The sequence below is a fragment of the Neodiprion pinetum genome, chromosome 1 (genome assembly GCF_021155775.2).
Source record: "Neodiprion pinetum isolate iyNeoPine1 chromosome 1, iyNeoPine1.2, whole genome shotgun sequence".
NCBI lineage: Eukaryota > Metazoa > Arthropoda > Insecta > Hymenoptera > Diprionidae > Neodiprion > Neodiprion pinetum.
This window is the reverse complement of record NC_060232.1, coordinates 8,058,140-8,084,923: the sequence shown is the minus strand read 5'-3', so window position 1 is coordinate 8,084,923 and position 26,784 is coordinate 8,058,140. Positions and strand designations below refer to the sequence as shown.

Here is a 26,784-nt window from a genome sequence, read left to right as displayed (position 1 = left end):
AGTAATGCCCTACATTTTTCTGGCAACATTGAATATCTACAGAAAATCTGAGTCAATTAAATATAATTACACGGAATTGAATTAGTGTCGTAAACAGAAATAGTTTATAGCTTCTGAGAATTTATGTATGCTTCTGCTTGTTCCGCTTGACCCAATTGCATATGCATGCATTGTTGTGTTAAACATTAAGTCAAACGGACTAAAATAGCGATGATTTGAGGTCAGAAGTCATTAGCTTTGTGTTTTTTTTTTTTTCGGTTTTGTTAGTTTTATGTTTACTCTACATCCACATCAATTATCACACCGAATTCACGTATTTATACATTTAGATATATTTTTAGAGCATAGACGTAAGCAAGTCAGTTTTTGCGTTCAAAAAGCCACTACCGTACCACTTCTACCGCCCCGATGAAGAATGAAAAATTATTTCACTTACATTTCGTATTTTTATTTTTTTTGAACTTTGCACCAAATTTTGACAATTTCTTCAATATGTAATGCATCGAGAAGCTTTGAGGAGAAGAAATCTTTTTTCAAAGTAATTGAATAGAACTGCAGAACATTAGTAAATAGCTTTTGGATTTACGAGTAATTTAATACCTCTCTGACGTATTGGCGTATTATTTATCAGCATTTCAATATTGATAATAATTAGATAATGATAACCATTGACGTGCGAGGGAATAAAAAATTGTCTTGATTAAATCTTTCTCTGAAATGATGTATTGATAACGATTAGAATATCGATTGATATTTAAATACTTTACTCAAGTTTTACTATTCAGCAAGAAACGTGAATCCAGTGACATGACAATTTTATGTATGAATGAAAAATATTTGACAATTACTTAAATACATGATACTTGTATTTAAAAAATTACGGATTGTTCCGGATGACCTTTTTACTCATTCCTACATATAATTGAAGCAGATGTAATTAGTCAGCTACAATGAACACCCGAGGCAACCTTCACAGCTATTTCACGGGCTACTGGTTAATAGCTGCAATTGGTTCTTTTTCTGCCCTAACAGTTGATCTGTCAACCATCACGAAGCACCGTTCTCTTTGAATCATCTTCTCAATGGGTGCCAGCACAGCCCAATTATTCAACCTATATGTATACACGCACGTAGAGTATGAATCTCAATTGACACTATACTTCTGTTCTTTGAAACTTTAATTATATAAATTTGAAGAGTTTTAACACGTATCATTTTCCAGAATAATGCTCGTAGCGTTCAGGTTGGGTTGTAATTTTGCTAAGAAATTTCTCACATCAAGAATATCAGATAATTACAACATTGAGCGAATTAGATCACGTTCAGACGTGACATCTTTGGGTCAACTGCAATCGTTAAGAGGCCATTCACGGTTAGTATAGATGGAATAGTAATTATGTAATTCGATAACTGATATGACAACTTAGGAGAGAACAGAATATGTTTATCTGCATAAAATAATTTCTCGAAAAATTATTAACATATTTACACATCAGGTCGCTGTTCCTGTTACGGGCGCACCCACAGCAAGCCATCTTCTTTGGTTTTTTCCTGTGCTTTACCTTTTCTAACGGCATATTGGTATTGGTCCACAAATAACTTAATTAGTTATAATTTAATGAAAAAGCAAGCACTTCAATCGAGCCTGAATAGAGTGATCGGAATAGCTGTGATGTATAACACACTTTTCTTTGTTATAAATTATGATTATTATTTTAGTTTTATATTATTAATGGTCCATTTATTGCGCAATTTCAAAAACAACTACTTTATTACATTATATTTGTTAAATCTGTAATATGATTTTTCAGATATAACTTTCAATACGATAAAGTATTAATGAAAAAATTTTCTTGTTCTTCGGAAGAAATAATGTAGCACAAGTTCTACGACACTTTAATCCACAAAAGTTTATTGCAGTGTGGAATATTCAAATTATTCACTGTTTTCAATCAAATGTCATAATAAACCTAGATGCACATTAATCAATGTTATTGAGTTCGGTAGATGGTAGTTCTTAGAGCACTGTGAGTTCATTTTAAACACGGAAATCAGATTAAAATCGGTTGAAAAATAAGTTCACTTCTGTTCTTCAAGTAAGAAGTACACAGTATGCGAAAAATCACCCTATTCACTTCAGCGGTGTCTGCCGATCTTTAACTCTGTATACACTTCACATCTGCAACGGGCAGGCCAGGAACAGCGACTGTCTTAGAATTGATACTTGTTCAGCACAAGCTTAGAAATGTGACCTCATTCCATGAATCACTAATTTTATAATAAGATCCATTGGTCCATGATTTCGCAATTGATATTTACACAATGTTATATTTATACTTGTTTTTAACAAGCACCCAAGCGATAACCCTTTACCTTGAAATTAAGTGAGATAAAAAGAGGATAAAATTTTGTTTTTGAATCATGTCTACTTTTTAATCTGCGGTATGACGTAAGCATGTGTAATAAAGCAGCAACGTATAATTTATGAAATTCAACAAATTCGATGCTGTTGATATTGGAACGAATGAATCACTGTACACTCTGAATCTATTATCAGTAACAAAGATGCATGTAAATTTACTGTAAGAAGTACCAGTATGGACAATAGTTTGCAATGCGAAAAAATTTATGACTAAAATTAAAAATTCTCAGAGCTTGATTAAATTTTGATTTTGATTTGATTAGTCGACACAAATACTTGTTTAATAATTTATTTTAAGGCGTTTAAATACTAGTTGGTAATGAAAAATTGCTACAACAAGAATTTTTCCTTTTAAACATGCTAACACTGAACACTTAGTGGCTGGCAAGCCTTAGCAGAGTGATTTACAGTCTGAATACCATGTAAGTGAATCTTGTGAAATAATATGAATGGCACTTTTATAATTTTTTCTAATTTTTAAATGCAATCCTCGATCGATCGTTAGCTTGCGCTCTACTCGGAACTGGATAAATACGCACAAACTGTTAAGACTCAGTGGTTTTGCTTAGTTATATAAAATGGAATATTTTGGTGGGCAGAATCGAACTTGGCACTTGGCCAGCCTAAGTCAAACTAGCTTAACCAGAAAACAAGAGGCACGAAACAAGGCCGCAGATCCTGTCTTACGTAACAGGTAGTAGTAGAGAGAAAAAGAGAGGAGCCGCATCAAAACATACCGAACACATAACAGATGTCACTCGGCTAGCATAATAGTGGGAACTTTTATACAAGTCATTACTATGTAAATTACATTAACAATAGTATGCCCTATATTTCTTCGACGACATTACACATAAAACTTCACTGTTGTTGTTGCGTGTAACCAGCGCATGTATGCACATCACAAATAAGGATCTTTAATTACGGGAGCTGACGTACATGTATACACATAATTACACAATGCACATTAGGTTGTGTAATTAATCAATAAAACCCATGCAAGTAGGTTTATTGAACCAAGAGACATGATCATGTTTACATTACGAAACAAAGGACATATCAATGAAGTTTTTTCTCCTAATGTACAAAATGGAACTCTTGTTGAAGTAAAGAGGTAGTGTTGAGAAATTGGTACATTGCGGTGTGCCGCTGAAGTTTTTAAATTCAACGCCGTTTGGAGTTTGAACATGTAGCCGTTCTATAAATATGATCTGACCTATATCGAAACTAATTATAGATTTTAATGTTTATACAGTGAAGCAAAGAACGAATGAAATGGCAGGAAACTTTGGTTGCGAATAATCCCTTGGGTATATCATTCGATTATCCAACAATCTTGATTCCTACGTTACTCTCCATTCACCAGTAGGTCAACTTGTGACAGTTTGAAACATTTGGCACTCTTTGAAGTTTTACATGATAATTTAGTACCAAAGGTAAATATATAGTTCATTAGATAGTTCTATCCATAAGACTGTCAGTTTATCAGCAATTTGACCAGCACATTAATGAGAAAGCGAATGAAAAGAGTTGTATTCGATCTGTTCAGCTACTTACAAAACTATTTGAATCTAAGGACGGAGTAAGGGAGATGACCGTCAAAACATTGAGAAACCGAAAATATTCTGAAACTTCTGTATACCTATCATTTAAGATTCTGATTTGAATTGTGTAAATACACATAAGCCTAATAATAAGTCGTGTAATATAAATTTATGTTAATTACTGCGATAAGCTGTATATAAAAGAAAGTTCGAATAAGTGAATAGGAATGAGTGTATGGAATGTACAAAGGGATGACAAGGAACATGAAACAAGAATGAGCGAGAGACACACAGAGAGCTTCAACTTACTAGTATAGGTCATTTGGCCCTGGTAGTAGGAAGGGAGGTAGACATGTTGCGCATGAGGCGGCTGCCCGTACACATTCATGGCTGCCATACCAATTTCGTCGCCACCTATATCGTATACCGTCAAGTAAGGTAGTCAGGGGTAGTTTACCATCAATATGTATTCCCTAACACTTATTGATTTTTTTTTAAATTTCAAATTCACTATTCACTGGGTGGTTGCAATTGGTATTTTAAATTACAGAAATAGTTCGACCATCAAGTAATAGACAATTATCTTAAGCATTGTTATGTAATAACTGATGGAAATTTTCCAAAAATTTCATTATCGTTGAAATTACAGAAAACAGAATTGACTAGTTCATTAATTTAATTCATTGGAATGGTGAATTATGATCAATTTAAAAAAAATTTTTACTCATTTTCAATACATTGAAAATTTTATTTCAACATTAAATTTGATAACAACCCGGTGAACTTTGTGCTAAACACATGCTCTTGCAAAATAAATGCGAATTTCAACATAACAAGAGAAGCAAAATGATACATACTGTTCATCAATGAAACATATATCAACAAAGAACTTTATAAACAAAAGGTAACTAGTCTCGGCTATGAGGAATCTTTCTGCTGATAATACCTAGACATCCATAAAACTTCAAAAAACTGCTATCGTCTAATAGTTATAACTAGCGTCAACATTGATAATGGTCAGTGCCCTAAAACCATGGCGATATTGAAACCCTCGTATTTAATTGGCAAGGGAAAGGAATGACGTCAATATTCGGGAATTCTAATGCAAAGCAAACTAAGAACGAAACATGCTATACGATTTTGCTTCCATCTAAAAGCTACTAAAGAATCAAATCCAACGTAATTTACCTATATAAGAGTACATGCTAAAGCTTGTCTCACGTGAAAATAAGTTGGGAATGATTGCAGGTGCGGCATGCAACACATGTATAGAAATTCCTATAGACATGCAGTTGTAAGTATTATACAACTTTATGATCGTATTTTTATGATAGAACAATTTGATTCACTTAGTGCGTTAAATGAATAAATTAGATTATTCAACACGCTCTGCCAATTTACAATACCTAAAAGCTTAATAAGATATCGAAATTTATCCAGTAAGAATACTGTGCACTATACATAGGTAGCAATAATTCAGTAAATTTAGCAGAATAATTTAGTGCGATACGAGAAATAACCACACAATTGTTTAATTGATTATAAATTCTCAACTCGTTCTCCAAAACTGATACCTAAATACTTATGGAAAATTACTAAGCACATGGCTACTATGTGTATAATACGCGTGATTATGGCATTTACTGGAGAGATATATGCCAGTCGTTTTGCATTCTGTTTAAGTTCGTACAAGAAACCTTTGGATGCATGTTTCTGATATACGTCTAGATGTTATAGCTTTTTAAACTAGTTACATAAACATGGTCCAGCATTACAGCACAGCATAAAAGTAAAAGACAATGGAAGACTTCAGTATACACCAGATGTGCACTGGTGTAATTAGTTGAAAATGCTATAAGTTGCGTGTCGCTTTATGATAAAATATAAAAACAACTCAACAGCATAACGAATCGCTGCAAATCAATCAGGCAAGAATACTATTATGTACATAGTAATTGCATCTATAAGATATTTCGTACCCATTAAGCTAGTGAAAATAACTTTGAACCAGCGTAAAAACTACAAATAACGGTTTCGTTAAAAAGACAACTATGAAAACTCACCACCTTCGTCTTCGCTATCACTCATGAACGTCTCCTGCATCGATTCAGGTGCCTGTACCTTGTACTTCTCTTCAATTGTAATAGTATGCGTAGTCGTGATGACAGTTTCCGTTACAACTTTCAAAGTTTCAACAACGCTGATGTATCCTAATTTCTGTGCTATGTCCAAAGCTGTTTGCCCATTCTATTTAACAGTAAAATGATTTCATGAAACGAGTTGCTTAACCTTTAGACCGTCGGTGATTTTAATACATTTTCAAATAACCCACATTTTTATTATTTGACTAGTGGCGACCTAAAGATTAATGACTTATGGTCTTCATTCTCTAAGATGAAACTTGAGAGCTTTTTGAGTCATAAGGCTTTTCCAATATTAAACAATGCGAAAGAGATAAAATTGCTTCTCATCATTTAAGAGCTACGATAAGGGTTTTTTCAATTCAAGCAACAATAAGTCGTACTTTATACATTTACAAAATGGTTGTTAGATTTCATTCTATCGATTACTTTGATCTTATTAGATAAAAGCTGGAATTTTGCTCACATTGGTAACTGCATTAGGCTTTGCTTTACTCTCTAACAGCAAATTAATAACTAAGGTATGCCCCTGTTGTGCAGCTTGATGTAATGGTGTGTAACCAGCACCGGTACTGCTATCAACACCTGCTCCCGATCTCAGCAAGAAACGTACCATTGCTGCTTGACCAAAATGTGCTGCGACATGCAACGGTGTGTAACCAGCCTATAAAAATTAGCAATTACTATTACATCGATCGTCACTTCGTATGGTAATTGATATACAGAATTTTTTTGTTCCAATAAACAAATTTTTTCAACTTGACTGTGAAACAGACTATCACCTATTTGAATGCACATGATTGAGATCAAGAACTAAGTGAAAAACATTGAGTGCTGCTGATCGCAGAAGTTCACACTAGCCTGTACAAGGCTAATTATGATGCTTGTTATTAAATTCGTGACAATTCTATTAGATCTAACACCCATATACATACAGATATATACATACTTGTTGAGCCAATGATAGTACTGCATATTTGGATAATAACGTTTCGATTCGTTTATGGATATTTGGGCGTATCTTACCTTAGTTTTGGTATCAATATCAGCTCCATTTTTGACAAGGATGGACGCGACGTTAACTTTGTCTTCTTGCGCACACAGGTGTAATGGTGTTAGACCGTTCTGTAATTAATATGTAGAACAAATATCTAATATTCTTGACGAAGCAAGCGATTAAACGCATTTAGACTCGGAAATAATGTAAGACAATAGTAGTACCTTAGCTTTGTGATTTGTATCTGCTTTGTGCTCAATAAGGAGAGTTGACATATCGGTATGACCTTCCTGGGCACTCAAGTGCAGAGGTGTGAAGCCAGCTTTTGATTCTGCGTTTGCCTTTGCTCCATATTCTAATAATGTTGTGGCGATATCCATCTGCGTGTCATGAAAAGTAAGTGTAAATAATTTAGTGTAAACGAATCATTGATTATTTCATGATTTACTCAATGTAATTGGATATTTTCGTAGGTGTGAAATAATCCATATTCATCACCATTACGCAAGTAAATAGACTTTATATTATAAATATACAACTAGGGTACCTGATTTTTACGAGCCGCAATGTGCAGCGGAGTGTGACCATTCTTAGCCATTGCATGAGGAGAGGCTCCCTTGTCAAGAAGAAGCAGAGCCACATTCTGATGGTCGTAATGGGATGCAACGTGAAGCGGTGTGACTCCATTCTGAGTTGTTAGTTACGTAAGCATACATGTTAAAAAAAAGTGTCAAGTAACGAAACGACAATCAGAATTATACAACATTTTGTTACCCATGTGGAGTATGATATTCAAAAAATTTGACACAGCAAAAATTCTACGCTTAATAGTTGCTAATTATTTAATTACATTTTGCCAAGCCTCGATATAATGTAACAACTGTGTAAAAAGATTAATGAAAAACTCTTGGATATTTCAAAAAATAACATACATCGTAATCGTAACCAATATTCTAGATCTCACCTTTCCTTGAGCATCAACAGGGGCATCCTTCTGTAGCAGAAGCCTTGCAACATTCATATTTCCATATTTTGCAGCAAGATGCAACGGTGTGAAACCTTTCTTGGTCGTAGCGGTAAGCGATGCTCTATTTTCAAGCAAGACAGATGCCACCTAAAAATGAAATAGGCAGTGATCAACATGACATTTCTTCCACTTGTAAACTTGAGCTGTAATTGTTATACTCGATTTTCATAATAATTACACACCTCTTCCTGGCCTTCTTTAGCTGCAATGTGAAGCGGGGTGTATAAATCTTTCGTAGTTGCATCAACATCCGCACCATGTTGTAGGAGTAGCATCACGATATCAACGTTACCCAACCGTGATGCAACATGTAACGGAGTTTGGTCTTCCTATAAAAAGATTATTGAAAATTATCGATTTGAAAGGACTTCACAAGGAGGGACCCATAAAAACGTTAGAGTAACTGCAAACAGTACACTCAAGCAAATCCCATATACACAAGTAGGTACACATTCAACTATCGCAAAGTGCAACAGTGAGAAAATAGAAAAATTTTTTGGAATTTGAGATAACTTGTGAATGAATGTTCGATTAAAACAAAAAAAAGTCTTCAGATATATGGTCTGATAACAAAGAAGTATCCGCCTTTCCGCTCTGCAGAAAATTGAAATATCCTTACTCTAGCTCTGGCGTCAACTAGAGCTCCGTTTCTCAACAAAATCCTGATGATGTCGGTCTGATTTGCTCTAGCAGCCAAATGCAGGGGGGTTTCTCCTCGCACAGTTGGAATGTCTGGACTAGCATCGTGTTGGAGTAAATAGATGACAATGTTCATACATCCCATGAAGCTTGCAACGTGTAAAGGTGTAAGGCCGGACTGAAGAACAATTTCATGTCTTTAATATGAAGCTCATAAAATGGGGATCATAATCTATCGCACTCATATCTAAGAATATCTATACCTCTGTCATTGCTTCGATGCTAGCTCTGTGTTTAAGAAGCAGTTCAACAACTTTTATTCTGTTCTTTTTACAAGCAATGTGAAGAGGGGTAAAACCATTTAAGGCTCTGGCATTAGGATCAGCATTTCTGTCGAGCAATAGTTTAGCTACTCTAACATGTCCGCAATGAGCTGCCACGTGCAACGCAGTCAGATAATCAACGGTCACATCGTCGACCGGTGCTCCATGGTAAAGTAGAATACGAGCAGCATCAACGTGATCACCTTGAGAAGCCATGTGCAGTGGGGCAAGTCCATTCTGAGGAATGAAACATTCGAAATAAGAGTATAAAATAAAGACATGTTGAACGATGTTGAATGCCTGGTAACTTACCTTCGTTTTAGAACCAATAGGTGCTCCGTTTTCTATTAGTATATCTACTACTTCGTGATGACCAGATCTAGCTGCGCAATGAAGCGGAGTGAGCCCGTCTCTCGTTTTTGCTTCGATATTCGCATTTTTGGACATAAGCAGATTCACCATTTTTATCCTTCCCCATTTTGCTGCGACATGCATTGGCGTTATATTATGCTGAAAATCAAGTTTCACGTTAACACAGATACTCAACTGAACAAAAATATCTATGTATAACAGACCTGTTAAACACATTTTGTGCATCAAACATCATTTAAAACAGCTGACCCGTTACTACACGAGTAAGACTGCTTTATGACATGTGCTACAAATGGTACTATGTATGGGCTTGAAGTTCCGTGAGTAATGGCTTATTTCGGCACACTATAAGTCAGTAAAACTCTGCGCAATTCGTCATTCGATGAACTATTTTGTAATTGATATTACGGGCTTCATTACCTTTGCGGTGAAATTAACTGCTGCTCCTTTTTCATAGAGTAGCGAAGCTATCCTGTCGTTACCGTAATGGGCAGCGATGTGAAGGGGTGTAAAACCACTTTTTGATGTAACATCAGGATTGTGATCGTTCTGTAAATAAAACTCAGTGTAAATCCATACTTATATGGCCATACATCACAAAACGAATTTCGATTGCCTTTGAACATCGAATTTATGTACTTTTTCAATATTGTTTCTTATAAACAGCATCAAGTAGAGGTAAAAAGGTTTACTTGTAAAAGCAACGCAGCAGCTTTGCAGTCGTCCTTCTTTGCAGCAATGTGAAGAGCTGGTAGACGTACTTTACCTCTTGTGTCACTTTCGAGTAGTACCGCTACTACTTTGTCGTGACCCTGTTGCATGGCCACAGCCAATGGGGTAAATCCATCCTGTGAACACAATTCCATGATTAGCAAATGTATCTTCATCTTACGATTCGTTGAATTGCAAAATATACAACGTAGGTATTTTGTATTTATATGAAATAATTAACATGAATTAAGTGCAAGACAATGCCGCAAACAGTCTCAATTTGCAAGTACTGTCAGAATAACATGAGGGTAATTCAACAGGATCCAATCAATCCTGGAGAGAAATACTTCAAGTGAATAAAAAACATATTTTGTCTTACCTCAGTGGCAAGAGTTTGATTAGCGCCCTTGCTAAGCAAAAACTTGACAACGGAGTCGTGGTTTTCTTGGGCAGCCATGTACAGCGGTGTGAAACCATTTTGTGATTGGGCATTGACAGAAGCGCCACGTTGAATGAGTAAATGTACAACCTCTTCTTGCCCAGCTGAAGAAACAATGGAATCGTATTATTTATTAAATACGAATCTTATACAAAGACATTAATCAGTTGGTATTTTTTCAGCAGATAAATTTCATGGCTTAAAGGATATAACACAAACTTGGTGAAGTAGAATATTCAGTTACCAAGTGAGGCGATATGCAGAGCTGTATTTCCTTTCTTGGTGGCAGCATCTACGATAGCTCCTCGAGTTAAAAGTTCTCTGACTATTTCTATGTGGCCGTCTTTAGCGGCTAGGTGCAAAGCGTTTAGACCATTCTGTAATATCAAATTATTTTATTAGATACTGCTATTAGATTAGATATAACATGAGAAAATAATTGACGATATGCGCTAAAGGATTGATTCTAAAAACTTAAAGACATCAAACCTGACTAAAGAAGAACTACACTAGAGATTGCGAAAATTTTAAATACTGAGAAAGTGTGAGCAGCCCTTTCATTACGAGATTTCATCTTTGATTTAACAAGATTTTAGGTGGGTGTAAATTACGTTACAAATGTTTTGAGGGTCAAGTGGGTTCAAGTGCATTTCTGATGAGTGAAGTGAATTCAATCATATGATGTATAAGGCCTCGATACCTTAATGATGATACAATACGTTACGAATATGCCTTGGTATGTACTGTAAGATGCCAGTCAACCATAGTCCCTCGAGATAATATAGATATGTGAGTGTACGGCTCCATTTTTGATACCTATTTTTCTCATGCAATTAGATAAAAATCTGCTGAGTAGTCTGACTCAAGCATGAGCGAGTAAGAAGGAAAATATTGATCTGCGACATTGCGAGTAGATTGGTCAAAATTCAAAAACTGCAAAAGGTTATTTTTGAAAGACTTCCAAAGACCTAAATTTCAGCGCTTTTAAACTACAAAAGTACTGTACTGCTCTCATGCATTGATTTGTAATCGATATCGACACTTCCACGACATCGAGGAAAACTGCCCAAAAGGTTATAATTGGAGAAATTCGTAGTATGTACGCAAGTTTTTCGAGAATACGACTCAGATTTTTATAAAATTATTTACAAAATAAACATATCCTTTGGTCTCGCTGCCGTTATGATTAATACTCAAATGTAATCAACTGTCTTCAAATGAGCATTATCAACGACGGTCTGAATTTAACGAGAAAGAATTCCGGGTTTAATATGTATTGGCGAGCGGCATGATGCATGCTGTCTGCTAAGAAGCTGCCACGCGTTTTTCCGAAATCGGTTTCCGTGTGAACATAGCCACCATCGAATTCGCTCGATTCCCTAGAAATGCAAAAATCGAGAGTGGCTATGTTTCGACAGATTTCGTGTTCGAAGCTGAACTAGGTAGATACGTTCTACGAGACAGTTACCGGTTGTTTGGGGAATTGGGTATGATAATAAGGGAAAGCGAGGGAAAACTATCGGAATGATACACCATCAAAGAGATATCGTGAATAATGGTTCATTCGGAGTGATCACCACGAAACGATCATTCTTACAGCGTTAGAAGCATTTATGTCAACTCCGGACTCGAGGTACTCCAACACTTTTTCCAGTTGTCCCGCTCTCGCTGCCCTGAGGAAGGCTGTACTTGGGTCACTCTGCAACACAAAAAAGTAAATTATGTAGGTAATATGTTACTTTCATGTACCCGTACAGTTTTACGATTCATGAATATTATATCTGTATCGTCTATTACGACGGTAGTCGATCGGTCTGAACTAAGCGATCAGTGGTGCCACGTCGAAACAAAACTGATCTCGGGCAAAACGATCGTTGTATTCATTTGTTTACTCTTGTCAAGCTCAGACGCGTATCGGATGGACCGAGACTCGCGGTCTTGAACCTTGATTGCGACGATTTCGCGTTGTTACGTAAATTTTGCGACTCCGTAAAACCGTGTCGGTTCGTTTACAAACCGTGAATTAAGCAGCGGAAATAACGGAAATAAACATTTGTGCAATGCTTCAGCCCGGGCGAAGGGTGCTCGAGTGCAGTGGCGGGCAGGGTTTCTCGCGATAAAGGGTTTTATCAGTCGGTTGGGGTTGCGTTGCGGTCTGTGGGCGCCGTGCAGTCTGAAGTGACGTCACGGGGTAAAGGAACTCTCCTCTCCCTTGTCGCCACCTGAACCCTCGACACTCGGCCTACCCTGAGTCTAGACTCCGGAGATTGACGCTAATACGGATTAACACGATCTGAAACTGCAATTTTTCGATACGACTTTATTCTCTTTCTAAACGTTGGGAGAAGGGGGGCGGTCGGTTATCAGTAGTATAAATTCAGAATTTTGACCAGACTCTACAGTACCTTCGACCGCCATCTTGAATGTACGGCTCAGGTAGGAAAATATCGATCTCGGTCAAAAGATTGTTACGACAAAAATAAAGATACCAATTAATTATAATAAAGAACAAATTCCACCATGAATTAAAGACGGTGGCCAAAGATACCGCAGAAACTAGTCGAATTCTTGATTTAAAATACTGACGACACCCCCAACCTCTAAAAAATGAAAATAGTGTTATTTCAACTGGACTACAGTTCTTTGCTCGCTTTTCCGCGAGGAAGCGATGAAGCCGGTTAATTAAGACTGTGCAGGTGAGAAAAAAACGAACCTTCATTCGTTTAGGTACGGCGCAATTTTCCGCAACGTGGTTATAATTCGCGTAATTACAGCAGGGGTGCGCGTTGCGGGCAACGACACGATCGACGAGTGACTTTAGAGTCGCGTCAGTCCCTCGAATGCGATCTAATTAAAATTTGATTATGGAATACCCTATCATCGAGTCCATGCAAGCATGGAGCAATCCTGACGAATACAACAAACAACTTTACAGCTCTTCTACGATGCTTTGAAAATACGACCGAGGAGGGAAGAAGGCTCGTCTAGATTTAACGCAGTCAGTTCAGCTGTGAGGTGAGTTGAAATTGATACATAAATCTATTCTTTAGTCATAGACGGATGAAGCGGAAAACAAAAATTATGCAAAACTTTTCGATCCATTCGATTTACAAGCCTTGTTTTAGGTTGAGAACCTCGGGTATGTCGCGTCATCATTCTTAGAGATGTATATAATTTTGTTATTCGGTTCAATAAGGCGTGAGCAGTGCTTAAATATACCTTAGCACACTGTAATCGATCTTTCGTGCCTCTGTTCGTTAATAATTAATTTATTCTTAAAAATCTCCGACTTTCGATGACAAACAACCTTTTATGCGTACCGTAAAACAATTAACAGTTAGAGGTTGGAAAAAACTGGAAAAGCCGTTGAAACTTCCGGGTGAAATTGCCAGCAAGCCGGGGTTGGATGCGATGCAATCATCAATGCTGCAAATCGCTATTCGTTACGCCATTGTTCACCGTTTACTTCTTGGATTTACCTTCCTACCGTTGACTTCTTTGCACAATTCGTTACCTTGTAACTCGATTATCACAGCACGAGTACCGAGTCATCGATATATCATACGTAATACATTGCTACTGATATCATCCACGGCTGCATGCGTGCATTATCGAAGCTTGTCAAAAAGCATAGAAGGAAATGAAAAGTAAAAAGGTTGAACAGCAAAAGTCCGGACAACATAACGAGCGTCGGAGTTTATTTAAGTATGAATGTGGAGTGAAGCCAGACGTGTGCATCGTCTGTCGCCTGTAATCAATACACTCGGTGCTGCATAGCCGGCACGAAACGCTGCTGATACGTGTTTCCGTTTATAGATTTATGGATCTCTGCTTGGTTGTGGGTGCACAACGCACCCAGTCGGTAAATGATATTTTAACAACCTGGAAAATCTTGGCCAAACATATATCGGACCTTCGTATCTTGCTGGAAATGATTTTTACGTTCGTACACGAAGAGAAGATAAAGAGCTGATTTTACTCAAAACTGGTAAGAAAATAGGGACACACGAAGGTTTTTGATAAAAAAAATATACCCACGTATCGACTATATTTTTTACTACAAACGTAGCAGATTTTACTTTGCAGACAGTGGTTTTTACTGGTTCTAAGAGTAAATTCTGCATCTTACGAAGTATATTTTACCATAAAATTGTGATGTGTTCCTCTTTTCCTGCAGTTTTGAATAAAATCTGCTCTTTTATTATCCTCGTACAGGCTAAATTAGCTGTTGCTTGTTTTTCGCACGATGAATGTTATTTTTAAGGAAAAAATTTCATCTTACCAAGGCTCCGGAATTCGAGTCGTGTGTGTATAGATCTATTGCAAGCAGTTATATGTATACAGATACTCTGCAGAGTTCTGGCTAACATCGCAGCCGCTTCTATTTTCGTTTCAAAAATATGTAATCAATGAAGTAGATCGCATGTTTTCTAACCGCGACGTAAATTACTTGCTGTCTGAATAAGCGAAAAATATCGGGTTCTTATGCGTCTGATCATTTTTACTTTATTTTTTTGTCGGCACATGTCATGCGGTTGATGCAAAGAAACTGATTCTCATCTTGTTTGAATTCAATTTTTGTCCACCTTGTAATTAGTAGGTGAAAGGTTTACTCATACTTTGAGAATTACTACAGCTGATACTATACAGTAGTCGAAATTCCTGATATATTCTGCTTTACTTATTATACGAAATGAATGCCGGAGGCGAAATTAACTCGGGTTAAAAACACAACACTGTACAACGTGTCGGAAACGGCGCTACAGCAATAACCGTATATTATGAAACCAAAAATCACGTTATTCCGTTACTCATGTACGTACATTATACAACGTCAACAGTTTGAAATTATACACTGAGTAATAATTGCAGGTTTTACCGAAGATCATTCAAGATTTTTTTTTAAATTCCTCGGTTCTCTATTCTTATTGTTTTTACACAGACAAAATTTCAAATCATAGCTGCGTTTTACTGAATTTCTTTTTTATAGCGTATAATTATTTTTTGTCTTACTTCTTTTCTCTTTATTCTTTTTTTCGAACCTCAATATCTGTAGCCGGCGATTTTTCGGTAATAACAACGGAGTGCTAACGTTCGGTAAAACGAGTCTGTCAACAATTTAGGATTCGGCCATCGGCTAACTGCACCGTGAACGATAATAATGCGCTTTATAGACGTCGTTAGGACGCGATATTGGGGTGAAGCGCAAAACATCACTACAGTACGGAGAGAGTAGAGTATATTATACGTATATGTATGGTGGTTGTACAACATATGGTCGTCATCTGTCGTCAGTTTGGAGTTGAACCACGGTACCCAGCATCGTACGTATACCCTAATTGCAAGGGTGGATCTGGGATCCCAGAGTCACGGAGGATGGCTGACTGATGCCGAGCTCCTTTATGTTTGCGAAAATATTAAAACTACACGTATGCGAATCCACGGCAACGCCGTAATATTCTGTACCGCGCAGTGATTGGAAACCGGGCGAATAGATAAAGTAACTGATTCAATAACACACGTCGCTTCGTGTACATACACGCAAACAAACACACACTCGTGTACTATAAATCTATTTTATGGTGTTGTTTATCTTGGTCTAATTTGAGCTGTTAAACGGTCTCTTATTCTCTGTTCGTTGAGCAATTAGAGTCTGAGATTGGTTTCACTTTTCACTGCCAAGGTAATTACTGGGTGGGGGGCTTTTGTAGCTTGGTGATTTGTCAATCATTATACCAGTACACATATGTTTCATGCATCTTATATATGGCGTATATGATAGGTATATCATCATGCTACCGATACATACTTATATTTTACTCTACTGCAATCTAGTTATGTGTTACACGTTTTGTACTCTGACCGTATTACGAGCAGAGAGATGACTTCGTTTTAGTTCTAAACCAGATTAGATTCTAATGGAACTGCAATACGCATAATAGGTAACCTAATTGCGTGATTGATTCAAGATCCGTTTTTACCCCGATGAAAATTGCTCGAGAGTTAACTCACGCTCTGTATCTCCTGCAGTTGACCCCATTTTCACAGTTGTAGATATATATATTATCGTTTTGCAAACACTTGGATCAAACATAGTGCATACATGCATACTAGTAAAATATCAGATTCATATCCATGGCCGCTTGCTTTCCTTTTGCGCCAATTTTCTGCCACAACTTGACTCCGAGTGAATTCATTTGTCGGATCTAGCGTATCAGGCCAATGAAATCACACGGTGTCGTGTTGCGTCAGAAAATTGACAAAAAAAAAGGAAAGCGGTCTGTGTCGGATTTTACTTCCTTTTGGATCGAAACAATATGTGGACAATGATAATCCCTAAGGAATTCTTCAACAGTTTTCAACAATCAATCATCGATCTTAGTTATCATGCTTAATATTTGCGAAACAAGTCAAATTCAAGTTTTCACGCATGAAAGCATAACAAATTGAGGAAATTTGATTTTCACGTCAACATCGAGTCAAATCGTGCCAAACTCGACTTTCCGATATCGTGCTCCGCAGAATCGCGTCATCCGTAATTATCCAGACGGCTTCCTCCCGCGCGAGTCGTTAAACAGCATTCGCAGGTCCACAAACACTTTCCATTCACGTGTCGGCGTGTATAGTCCCTGCAAGAGGAGGCAGCGTATTCACCGAGGAATAGTTCGCGCGTGACGTGATCATTGCGCGTCATCGCCAACCCGGTCTCGCCTGCTCACATCAGTTATGACATTGGCTTGGTGGGTCGGCATCAGCATCGGCATCAACAGCAGCAGCAGCAGCAGCAGCAGCAGCTACCGGCAAGCATCGCGACCGTCTCTCGATACCTATACTGTCGTACGCACTGAATTACAGAGCGTGCATGACGCAAACGAACACGCCTTCGACCCAGCAAGAAGGTCAGGATGTTGCCAATCGCCCAAGCTCCGCAAGTCCTTGAAAATCATTGTGTGTTTGACGTTAATGATCGCAGAGCAGTCGAGCACAATCCGCAAGCTGCAGTGCGCGGTTCGATTATTACTACAGGTATACGTATCCACGATACGCGGGTTGCGTAAACTTTGCGTAATAATCTCTGATTAGATTAATTAACTTCTCATGTGTGTGTATATGTAACGACAAGTATCGTACGTACAATGCGTATATGAATTTATAGTTACAGGATGAGAGATCGGGGGATGTTGAGAGGGTTAATCAGTCTCGTTATCGCCGGTGCGGGTTACGAAATATTTCCCACGCAGTCTGCAGACGTGGATAAGGGTATTTGAAAAAGTATCTGATTACGGACCGTTTGTTCGTCGCTCTCCGTGTAATCGCAATCGTACAAAACTTATCGTGCACAACGCAGTGTATACTTATACATAATGCATATCTACTTGATTATCGCATTGTGACGTCTACAGCCTTGATGTCATTGGAAGGAACATCTGATCCTGAGGGTGCCTTAATTTTTTTTTTCTTTTTCATTCGGACATTTTTTAAGGCGTTGATAAATTCTCATCGATACTTTTAAGCGCAACGATTATTATTGGTATATTTTCGTAATTACGTAACCGTAATGTATGAACAGGGAATAGAAGCGATCTGACTTGGCGTGCAACCTGCGATATTGTTGCGTAATCGAATTAGTGCATCGTTTTACTAGTCGGATGAACACAAGAGAACACACAAGCGGTAAGACGATCTGTAGCCGATAGTATTCTGCGCTTCTACCCTCTCCACGTGAATACAGACAGACGGATACACGCCGAGCAAAGAGTAGACGAGGTAATGAAACTCTGATGGAGTCGCGGTGTCTGTTACAAACTCTTTAGAAACCGGACATTGAAGGCTCTCCTCCTCATAAGTCTGCATCGCAGCTAGGGCGAGACCGAACGACTTGGCGCTAGAGAGCCTCGAGTGAAAAGAAAGTGAAAGAAGGCGAGAGAGAGAGAGAGAGAGAGAGAGGAGAGGAAACGCAAGAAAAGAGAGTTGAAGAAGGAAGAGGATTAAGACGGAGAGAAAAAAAGAATGCGAGCAAAGAAAGGCGATGCAAGATGAAAGATGGGAGATAAAAAGAAGAACCGCGCTCCATGCTCCGCTGGCTTCGACGTCGTTGGCGTCATAGACCAGAGGGTAACGACCAAGACCTGCTGCAGCTCATCGTCAGCTTGGCCGTTTTCCACGAGGACGTTGCCCGGCGAACTTAAATATTTACATACGGATGCTTTGGTAACTCGTGTCTGGGGATGTTTTTCACGGGGGGAGGTCAGGCAGTGCAGACGTGCAGACAATAATTACCGTTCAAGTATGCGAGGCTAGACTCGGAACGGGAAAAACTACGATCGGATCGCTCGATTCGATGCCGTCGCTGCTCCGACAAATGCGATATACTTTACAAGTCTATAACCTGGACGTCTACGTGTAGTACAGCTTTAATTATAACTAAAGACCGACCGAAGATTCGGTTTCGGTTTCGGACAGTTTTTACCAAAAATTCTGGTTTCTGACAAAACTTGGCCGGAACTGGCGTTCGTGTCTTGTCGGGCACAGTCGCGTATGTTCGAAATTAATTTTGTGCCCACACTGCGTTCCAAAAATAAATTTATTTCCCAATAAATTGATTCGAATAATCTGTTACAGAGCTAGGAAAAACAATAAATTCAAGGGTATAATAAAAATGTAACTAAATTTTAACTCACCCATCTAGGTTTTGGTTACGGTTTCGGCCGAAATTAGAAGAGGAGCTGAATATTCAATTACGGTTTCGGTTTCATCTGAAAATCGTGTTTCGGTCGGACACTAATTATAACGAAACGCAATCTCTAGCAGATTTTGATTTTATTATAGAAAATCTAATTTTATACTCTTAGAAATGAGTCCGAAAATTGAACACATGACGGTCGTTCTCGTGCGGCTATTAGTAGAGTAAATTCCGCCCATGTCGAAAGAGAAAGACAAAAAAAAACAAAAAAAAAAAAAATACGGAAACAATCGTATTTTCCTTAGTAGATAATCATCGGATGACTTGGCTTCGTCAGTCTTCCAAAATGTTCAATCATCCAACAGTGAAAATAATAAGAAAATAAAAAAAAAAATAAAAAAACCACCTTACCAGTTGCCACCTCGAGAGTTTTAGATAAGACGCAGAAGCAGATAGCGAAATGACCGCAAGACGAATAAATGCGAGCGTATAATAACATGATATATTTGAAGCCTTGGGCCACAGCAGAAAATAGCGTGCGAAACGCATTAACGTAACTTGATGTGCAGATACGGAGGAGGACTCGCGATAAAGCTCTGCTTTACACGGTGAATGCAACTTGCGAACGGCTCTTGCAAGTGCACGGTATGAAATTTTCTCGCGGTAATTTTTCCAACAACGCTCGACTCTTGACGATGCACCACGCGATGCAGGTTTCGTTGTAAGATTCCTGGAGGCGTGAGATAGATACGCATTCTGTGAGTCCATTCCGGTTGTTGTTCACGCCTAGACGCATCCACCCGTACTTCCTATTCGTTGTTGAAAACAAAATTCTAAGCAAGTTTCGTGTTTGTTCTATACGCGATTGTAGGGCTTAAAATTCCTTTGCAGAGAAAAAATTCTTTTACAGATGATGTCAGGACAGTGAATCATCGTTTTTTTTTTTTTTTTTTTTTTATAATTAGGAAGTTGATTTTCTCATCTTCGGTCGATGAGGACGAATTTTTATTCCGTTTTTTCTTTTTTGCTACCGCAGATTTTGACGCGTTGTCCAATCTTGTAACATTCGCTAATTATTATCCATTTAACGGTTTGAGCGGATCGAATTGAGCGGATCGCTTTGCGTTGCTGAGAGCTGATTGTGGCTACTTAACTATCCGTTAGACGAAAGTAACTCGTCTTTCAACTATCTCTTGAAGACTTCGGCGTTGTACAATTTATAGGCGCGGATGTAGGTACATGTTCACAAGTTATCCAATTGTTCAATTTAGATTTTGACGCTTACCAATATGCACTTTTTATTATCGTATCTATGTAGTATTAGAACCGAGATTAGAACCTACTTGTATACGATAAACGACGTAATCGTTCCTTTGAAGCGCGCGAATCGAACGCGAATGCGTCATCCCATTTATCCGTATTATTCCGTACCATGTATAAATAATGAATATTAATAAAAACAATAAAGATTGATGCAATGCGTATGCATTTTGTACAATAAAATCGAACAACTTATGGCGCAATGGATCAACCATCTTTTCACCCTCGGATAAATCGCATTGCTGTTTTTAACAGCGCTCTAATTCTTTACACGATGAAGATAAACGAAATGACGTAGCATTGTGATTTGAAATAAAAATTGGAGGAGCATGGCCAACAACAATTATACCGTCAATTGTTTGAAATTTTATACAATATAAGTGTAATTCAAGGCTTGCTACAATTTCCATTATTGTCTATTCTTTTTTCGCCGACGCGAGTGTTTCGACAATCCCTCTGGAGGAACCACAAAGCGGTCAAGGCTTGAGTAATTTTGACAATTGCCGCTGCCTGTTCGCGGATGGGCTTTGATCTAACAGCCCACACTTTAACATCACGCGATGTCATGACTTTTTACGCTTCGAAATAATACGGATAAAGTAGAGCCTAGCTATTTGCCGGATATACTTTTGGCCATTTACTAAACCACAAATAGATGGCAATGATTTCTCGGTATAATTTTATGCCCAGTCGTTCTGACATCAGGCTTAAAAATACGCGTATAATTTATCTATCGTATTCGAAGGTGTGGAACAAACGTTGTACGCTCTCTTCTCACACATTTTTCACTTTTCATCCGGCAACAGACTTTTATTCGTGTATATACGGGGCTATCCTCATGTATTTTCGAGTAACGTTTATTCAACCCTGACCCACCTCGAGTCTGATACTTATATTTTTTGTTTTGATTTTCGCTAGATTAACGTTCCAACTCTGAAACCCAATTATACATATCCTCTCAGTTTTTTTTCCGCGAATCATTATCCATTTCAATGATATCGAAGAATTTTTTTCATTGCACTGTATAATAACTTGAACGGGAATGGTGCAAAAAATGATTTTATCGTTTCGCTAGAAATTGGTTTTTTTTTTTTTTGTCTCAAATCAAATAACAGTTTACAATTATCATTCCTGTTGCGCAAGTTTTTTTTTTCTCGTTCATAAGTCCGGGGATAATTTAAGTATGACTATCTCAGTTTCATTCATACGATATAAAGACGGTATTCTTCCGTCGTCAAAGAAGTTACTTGAATTACGATAAGAAATTACATACTTTGAATTACGGTTAATTAACGCAGTAATTAGATATTCTTAATAATTATTCGAATGCGTCAAAGACACATTTTATATACATCTATATAAGATCGTATACGCTAATGAAAAAATTCAGAAATTTCATGGAACTGTAAATTATACAGATAAAGAAAATTGGGTCGAATGCTTAACGGCTAGATTGCGTACAGTCGATTCCTATAATGGAGATTTAAGAATCAATTCGGGCTGAAATAGAATATCCATTATACATATTTTTACAGGTGATTCACTAGTTACCGTTGTTTTCCGATTTTTTAACCATATTTGTAACGAGCTAGATTTCGCCTTTGAGATCGTTACAAAAAACTAAATGACTCACAATATGTTCCTAAATTGATAATCCTGATGATGTGAACGCATCATTTATTTGTTCATCGACTCGTTGAATATTCAGGGCATTTTATATGCCTACGGCACATAGATGATTAACTTATCAACCTTGTCCTGCATATTCACGGTCTTGACTTCACGTTTATCGACAAAAAATATGTGCACATATACATAAATTGAATAAAAAAAAAATAAAAAATAACCGTTCTGCCTGCCCACTTAAATTTTTATTGGAATATTTTTGGTTTTGGCCACAGTGTTTATGTTCATGTTTTTTTTTTTCTTAATTTTCAACAATCTTACAATCATTGTCAAAGACGTGTCGTGATTTGAATGGCTCAGGGGGCGGGGATTTGAAAAAAATTGGAATTGACTTTTAAATTTAGAATAACAATATAAAAAATTGTAGACCAAAGGACGCGAGGGTCAGATTTTAGTCGAATTGACGTGGAATGCCCCATATATATATATATATATATGTATATATATATATCAAACTTCAGCAGTGCATCGTAAATTTAGCCAAACCAACATTCGGAAATCGTATTATTCAATTTATAATTATGTCGTGTATTTTTAGGAAATCAATTTTATTCATTGACGGTGCAAAATTTCTGGAGCTATTGTTGGTCGTCAAAACTGCCCGACGTTATAGGAAATTCTGAATTTTTTCATGGGAAGAGGCAGGGAATTTTATATTGGCAAATTGTCGTCAGCCTGAATCAGCGCAGTATGAGAGGAAATGAACGAAAGAATTATGAAAGAATTAATGAATAGGGTTGTCCTAAAAGTGAGACAAAATTACAATGAAGCTAGTGAACAGAGTTAGAAGACAAGTGTGTTAAATTTTTTCGAAATATAAAAATATAGTTTAGTTTCACCCTAGTTTAAAAGTATTAGAGAGTCCAAGGGGTTGAACAAAAATTTTGATTTTCGGACTTCGCTAACTTATTCGAATGGACAGTAAAACGTTTGGCCTTCAGCCTCGTTTGGATCTGCATCAGAGGAACAGTTTTTGTCATCTTGGGAAAATTTTTACCTCGCCATATACTCGAGGCGTTAAAATATAAACAGGGTAGGATTATACGTACAATAATTTCTTCACGGCCTTCTATATACAGACCTGTATTATGTGTGTATATATATATATATATATATATGCATACTCGACCGGTTAATTCACGGTCGATCGGTTACTCAACGACCAATTATCTCGCTGCACCGTATCACCTACGAGCAAACGTATAATAACGATGAAAAACACAGAGACAAGTGTAGAGAGAAGGGAGAAGATGGACGGTTTCTTTGCGGCGAGGTACTAGACGAATTCGACGATCGCAGCAGCCTTGTGCTTTCTTCTCCTCTTCGATGTTACACTCTGAACTCATGCGTGCAAGTCGTTATTCCACATGGCTGGACTTTACTTGGCTACATTACCGCACAGAGCTCGCAGTGCCGTTCAGCTCTTTTCTTATTTAATCCTGCTGCAATGCCGCAATGCACTGCGCCATGTGCACCGAACTGCATACGATGGAAACGCCACGATATAACGCATAAGCGTATAGACGCAGTTCACTACTCCCGGTAGTAGATACACGCTTGTATGTACGTTTGTTACTGCAACGATTATAATTACATTATTACGTATTCGTCTGTAAGGGAATTTATTTTTATCTCATTGTCAGCTGCAGCAGAGGTGCGCGCAGATGTAATTGCTTATTGTTAACCGCGAATTACGTCTGACCATGTAACATGTTTCGTTGCATTCCTCTTCTTAAGTTTATACCGCACTCAGACGTGTTATTTCTTTTTTTTTTGCTGTATCATTGATTTTATCTATGAAAATTAATCGGATTGAATTCCTGTTTGAGATTCTTGTGTCATCCTATGTGCGATGATAGTTTTTAGCAATTAACAAGCAAACATCGAGTGGCTGGTCATTTATCTTGCGCAACTCTTTTGAACGTTAGTTTGAACTTCTTTATTATTCCGGCATTGAAGGTCTCGTTCTTTTTGGTATAAAATCGCACTGTTTGACTATCAAATGTCTCTGTAGATCTGAAAATTATGATACTCACGTACCTGATTATTTAAAAGGTACAGCTTATTGTCATCCGGATGGTAGTCATTTTTTCTTCGTCATGCGACGAGAGGACCAACAAAAGAAGTGTGGAAATATTAAGTCAGTTTTTAATACAATTACCTAAACTCAGTCTAACCGCAAAAAATAACGTAACGATGTACCGAATAGTATTAAACAGCTGTATATTTCTTAGCGTGTTGATAAATCAATCAAAGATTAAAGTAGTTTCGATTTTAGGGGTTGAAATTTATTTAATAAACAGAAGTAATAAACGCAACGTGTATACAACAAGGAAAGGTTCACGTTCGATTTTAGTATGCATGATGTACGTGTTTTCAGGTATATACACCCAAGAGAAAGAAGGTCACAGCTAGACTCAACAAATTTTATTACATAAGTATACGTATTTATATTGTATACATATAGAAGGTGCGCGGAGGATATTACGAGGTACGCTATTATTCATGCTGAAATCTTTTGGTCTGTAATCGCACTGTAATGACACAGTGCCTTAATACCTTACGAAGATTTGATCAAATTCTATAATGATTGTTACCACACTCTAATGTATACATGACGCAACAACCTTCCGTGTAGTGAAAGCAAAAAGGTCTGAGATGAATTATTTCTTTTTAATTATTATTATTCGTGTAGATTCAGTTTGAAACGACGACGAAATCCGCGAAGTTCTTAACATTTCAAAGATAATATTCTGAATTAGTGCAGTTTGGATTTTGAGCTCATGACTTTGAGCTTTGTCCAATCTTTTCCTTACACATTTTATCGCCGAGATAGGATCTGATATAAATGAAAAAAACAATTAAAACGTGATTTTCATTATTCGAAAGACGATTTACTTCGGTCTCAGAAAACGTAACAAAAAATATCCGCAACACTATCTTTCCTGAAGTTGGTCTTTTTACACGCAAATGACGTCTTACAATCGCATGTGTCCGTACCTGCATGTAATTAATATCGAAATGAGTTGACGTTACTCCGGTGACTCAAATTGCCGGCAAAACACGATCGTCGTCTAACGTTCTCGCTGCATTCACGCGCGTCTCTATTTTGTGCCTATTGTAGGCAGAATGGCAATAACACTACAAACCATTCGTAATACCGTCACTATTATTTATAGCACCAGTTGTGTATAAACGAACACACGTCCAAACTGACTATCTAACTATTATTATTAACACTATCCTTGACTCGGCTGCCCGCCGCATTATACGTTACATGTGTACCTATTACACGAGCATGTCTACGCCGTAAAACCGAGGCGTCAAAATTCATCGAAACTCCGCTCGTGCAAGATTCGCCGGCCGCACGATGTGCCAAAATTTTATACCCGCGAAAAATAGCGGAATCGATAAGAGAAAGCGATAAGCAGTAGGTAATATGAGATGAGCGAGGAACAAAAATTAAAACAACGTCAAGTGGTGCAAGTTATAGTGGGTTTAAATTTCATCCTACAGGTTTTTGTTGTTTTTATTTTTTCTTTTATTTTTGGTAGTTGGGACCATTTTTTTTTTTTTTTTTAACCCTTATAGCCACTGAAACCTAAATTATTTTCTTTAACGTATTATCGTTGTCAGAAATGATGAGAGATTTATGGTGGTATTCAATTGGTGATATTGGGTAGGTAAGAGGGCAGGAACTGGATTGTATTGGCGTGGGCGAGATAAGATGGAGACGAGCGTTTAGCGCTGGTATGGACGGGGAGTTCGTTGACTGCAACTCGATTAAAAGCGTAAAGAAGTTAAGGTCGGCTTCGAAGCATGACCGAGAAGAATCGGGGCCCGTTTTATCCGATCAAATTTATGTGCAACGTACATTACAACATTTACAATTTATTCCCGGCATTGTAAGCAAACGCGTGGCTACGACAACTTTTTTACGCACTGCACTAAATTGTTCATATTTTTGTTTCGCAACGAATTTATCACTCTGACGTAATCTCGTACGTTACAGTTCATTTGCTTGTGATTTTTTCTTTTTTTCCTTTTTTTTTCATTTGGTTTTGTTTTTCGTCGACGCCAACGATTTTTCAACGAGATTCGACGTATTCGCGATATAATTCTGCTTTTTGACGAATTGAGATTATCAACTCATCTGTCATGATACCTGTAATCGTATAGTGCCTAAAAACTGTTTCTCTACACCGATCGTTTTGCAGTCACGCAAGCTTATGAATTTAAACATCAGATACGTCAAATTGTGAGGTCTGAAAAAATGGGTTTTTAAAAATAGTTTAATATCAGGGGTTGAAAAAAAATTCTTAAATTAAAAATGTAGGACTTTTATCGACGATGCATTTAAACTTGAGAACATTTCATATCGGTGTATTTTATCTTCTACGATGAGCCGTTCGTTGACAATAAGACCCTCAAAGTTGTCACGTTTACAAAAGAAAAGTCAATTTTCACATAGTGTTAAAAA

At 37.5% G+C, this 26,784-nt stretch overlaps 1 protein-coding gene across 24 annotated transcripts in view; it reads right to left on the bottom strand.

The window, feature by feature from the left end:
* Window positions 1-26,784, bottom strand: part of LOC124222499 (ankyrin-3) — a 98,767-nt gene that overhangs the window by 40,469 nt on the left and 31,514 nt on the right. For 20 of the 24 annotated variants that reach the window (XM_046633561.2, XM_046633569.2, XM_069136847.1 and 17 more), the window contains exons 3-18: window positions 12,213-12,314; window positions 10,860-10,992; window positions 10,556-10,719; window positions 10,158-10,313; window positions 9,886-10,014; window positions 9,406-9,603; window positions 9,034-9,330; window positions 8,751-8,948; window positions 8,314-8,460; window positions 8,069-8,218; window positions 7,652-7,792; window positions 7,329-7,484; window positions 7,134-7,232; window positions 6,574-6,771; window positions 6,030-6,213; window positions 4,276-4,380 (exon numbers count right to left, since the gene is read on the bottom strand). In XM_046633561.2, coding sequence (XP_046489517.1) covers window positions 4,276-4,380; window positions 6,030-6,213; window positions 6,574-6,771; window positions 7,134-7,232; window positions 7,329-7,484; window positions 7,652-7,792; window positions 8,069-8,218; window positions 8,314-8,460; window positions 8,751-8,948; window positions 9,034-9,330; window positions 9,406-9,603; window positions 9,886-10,014; window positions 10,158-10,313; window positions 10,556-10,719; window positions 10,860-10,992; window positions 12,213-12,314 — 2,557 coding nt within the window. Of the gene's footprint in view, window positions 1-1,489; window positions 2,539-4,275; window positions 4,381-6,029; window positions 6,214-6,573; window positions 6,772-7,133; window positions 7,233-7,328; window positions 7,485-7,651; window positions 7,793-8,068; window positions 8,219-8,313; window positions 8,461-8,750; window positions 8,949-9,033; window positions 9,331-9,405; window positions 9,604-9,885; window positions 10,015-10,157; window positions 10,314-10,555; window positions 10,720-10,859; window positions 10,993-12,212; window positions 12,315-26,784 lie in introns of those variants that run through there. The other 4 variants (XM_069136860.1, XM_069136866.1, XM_069136865.1 and 1 more) reach the window with 3 other exon arrangements.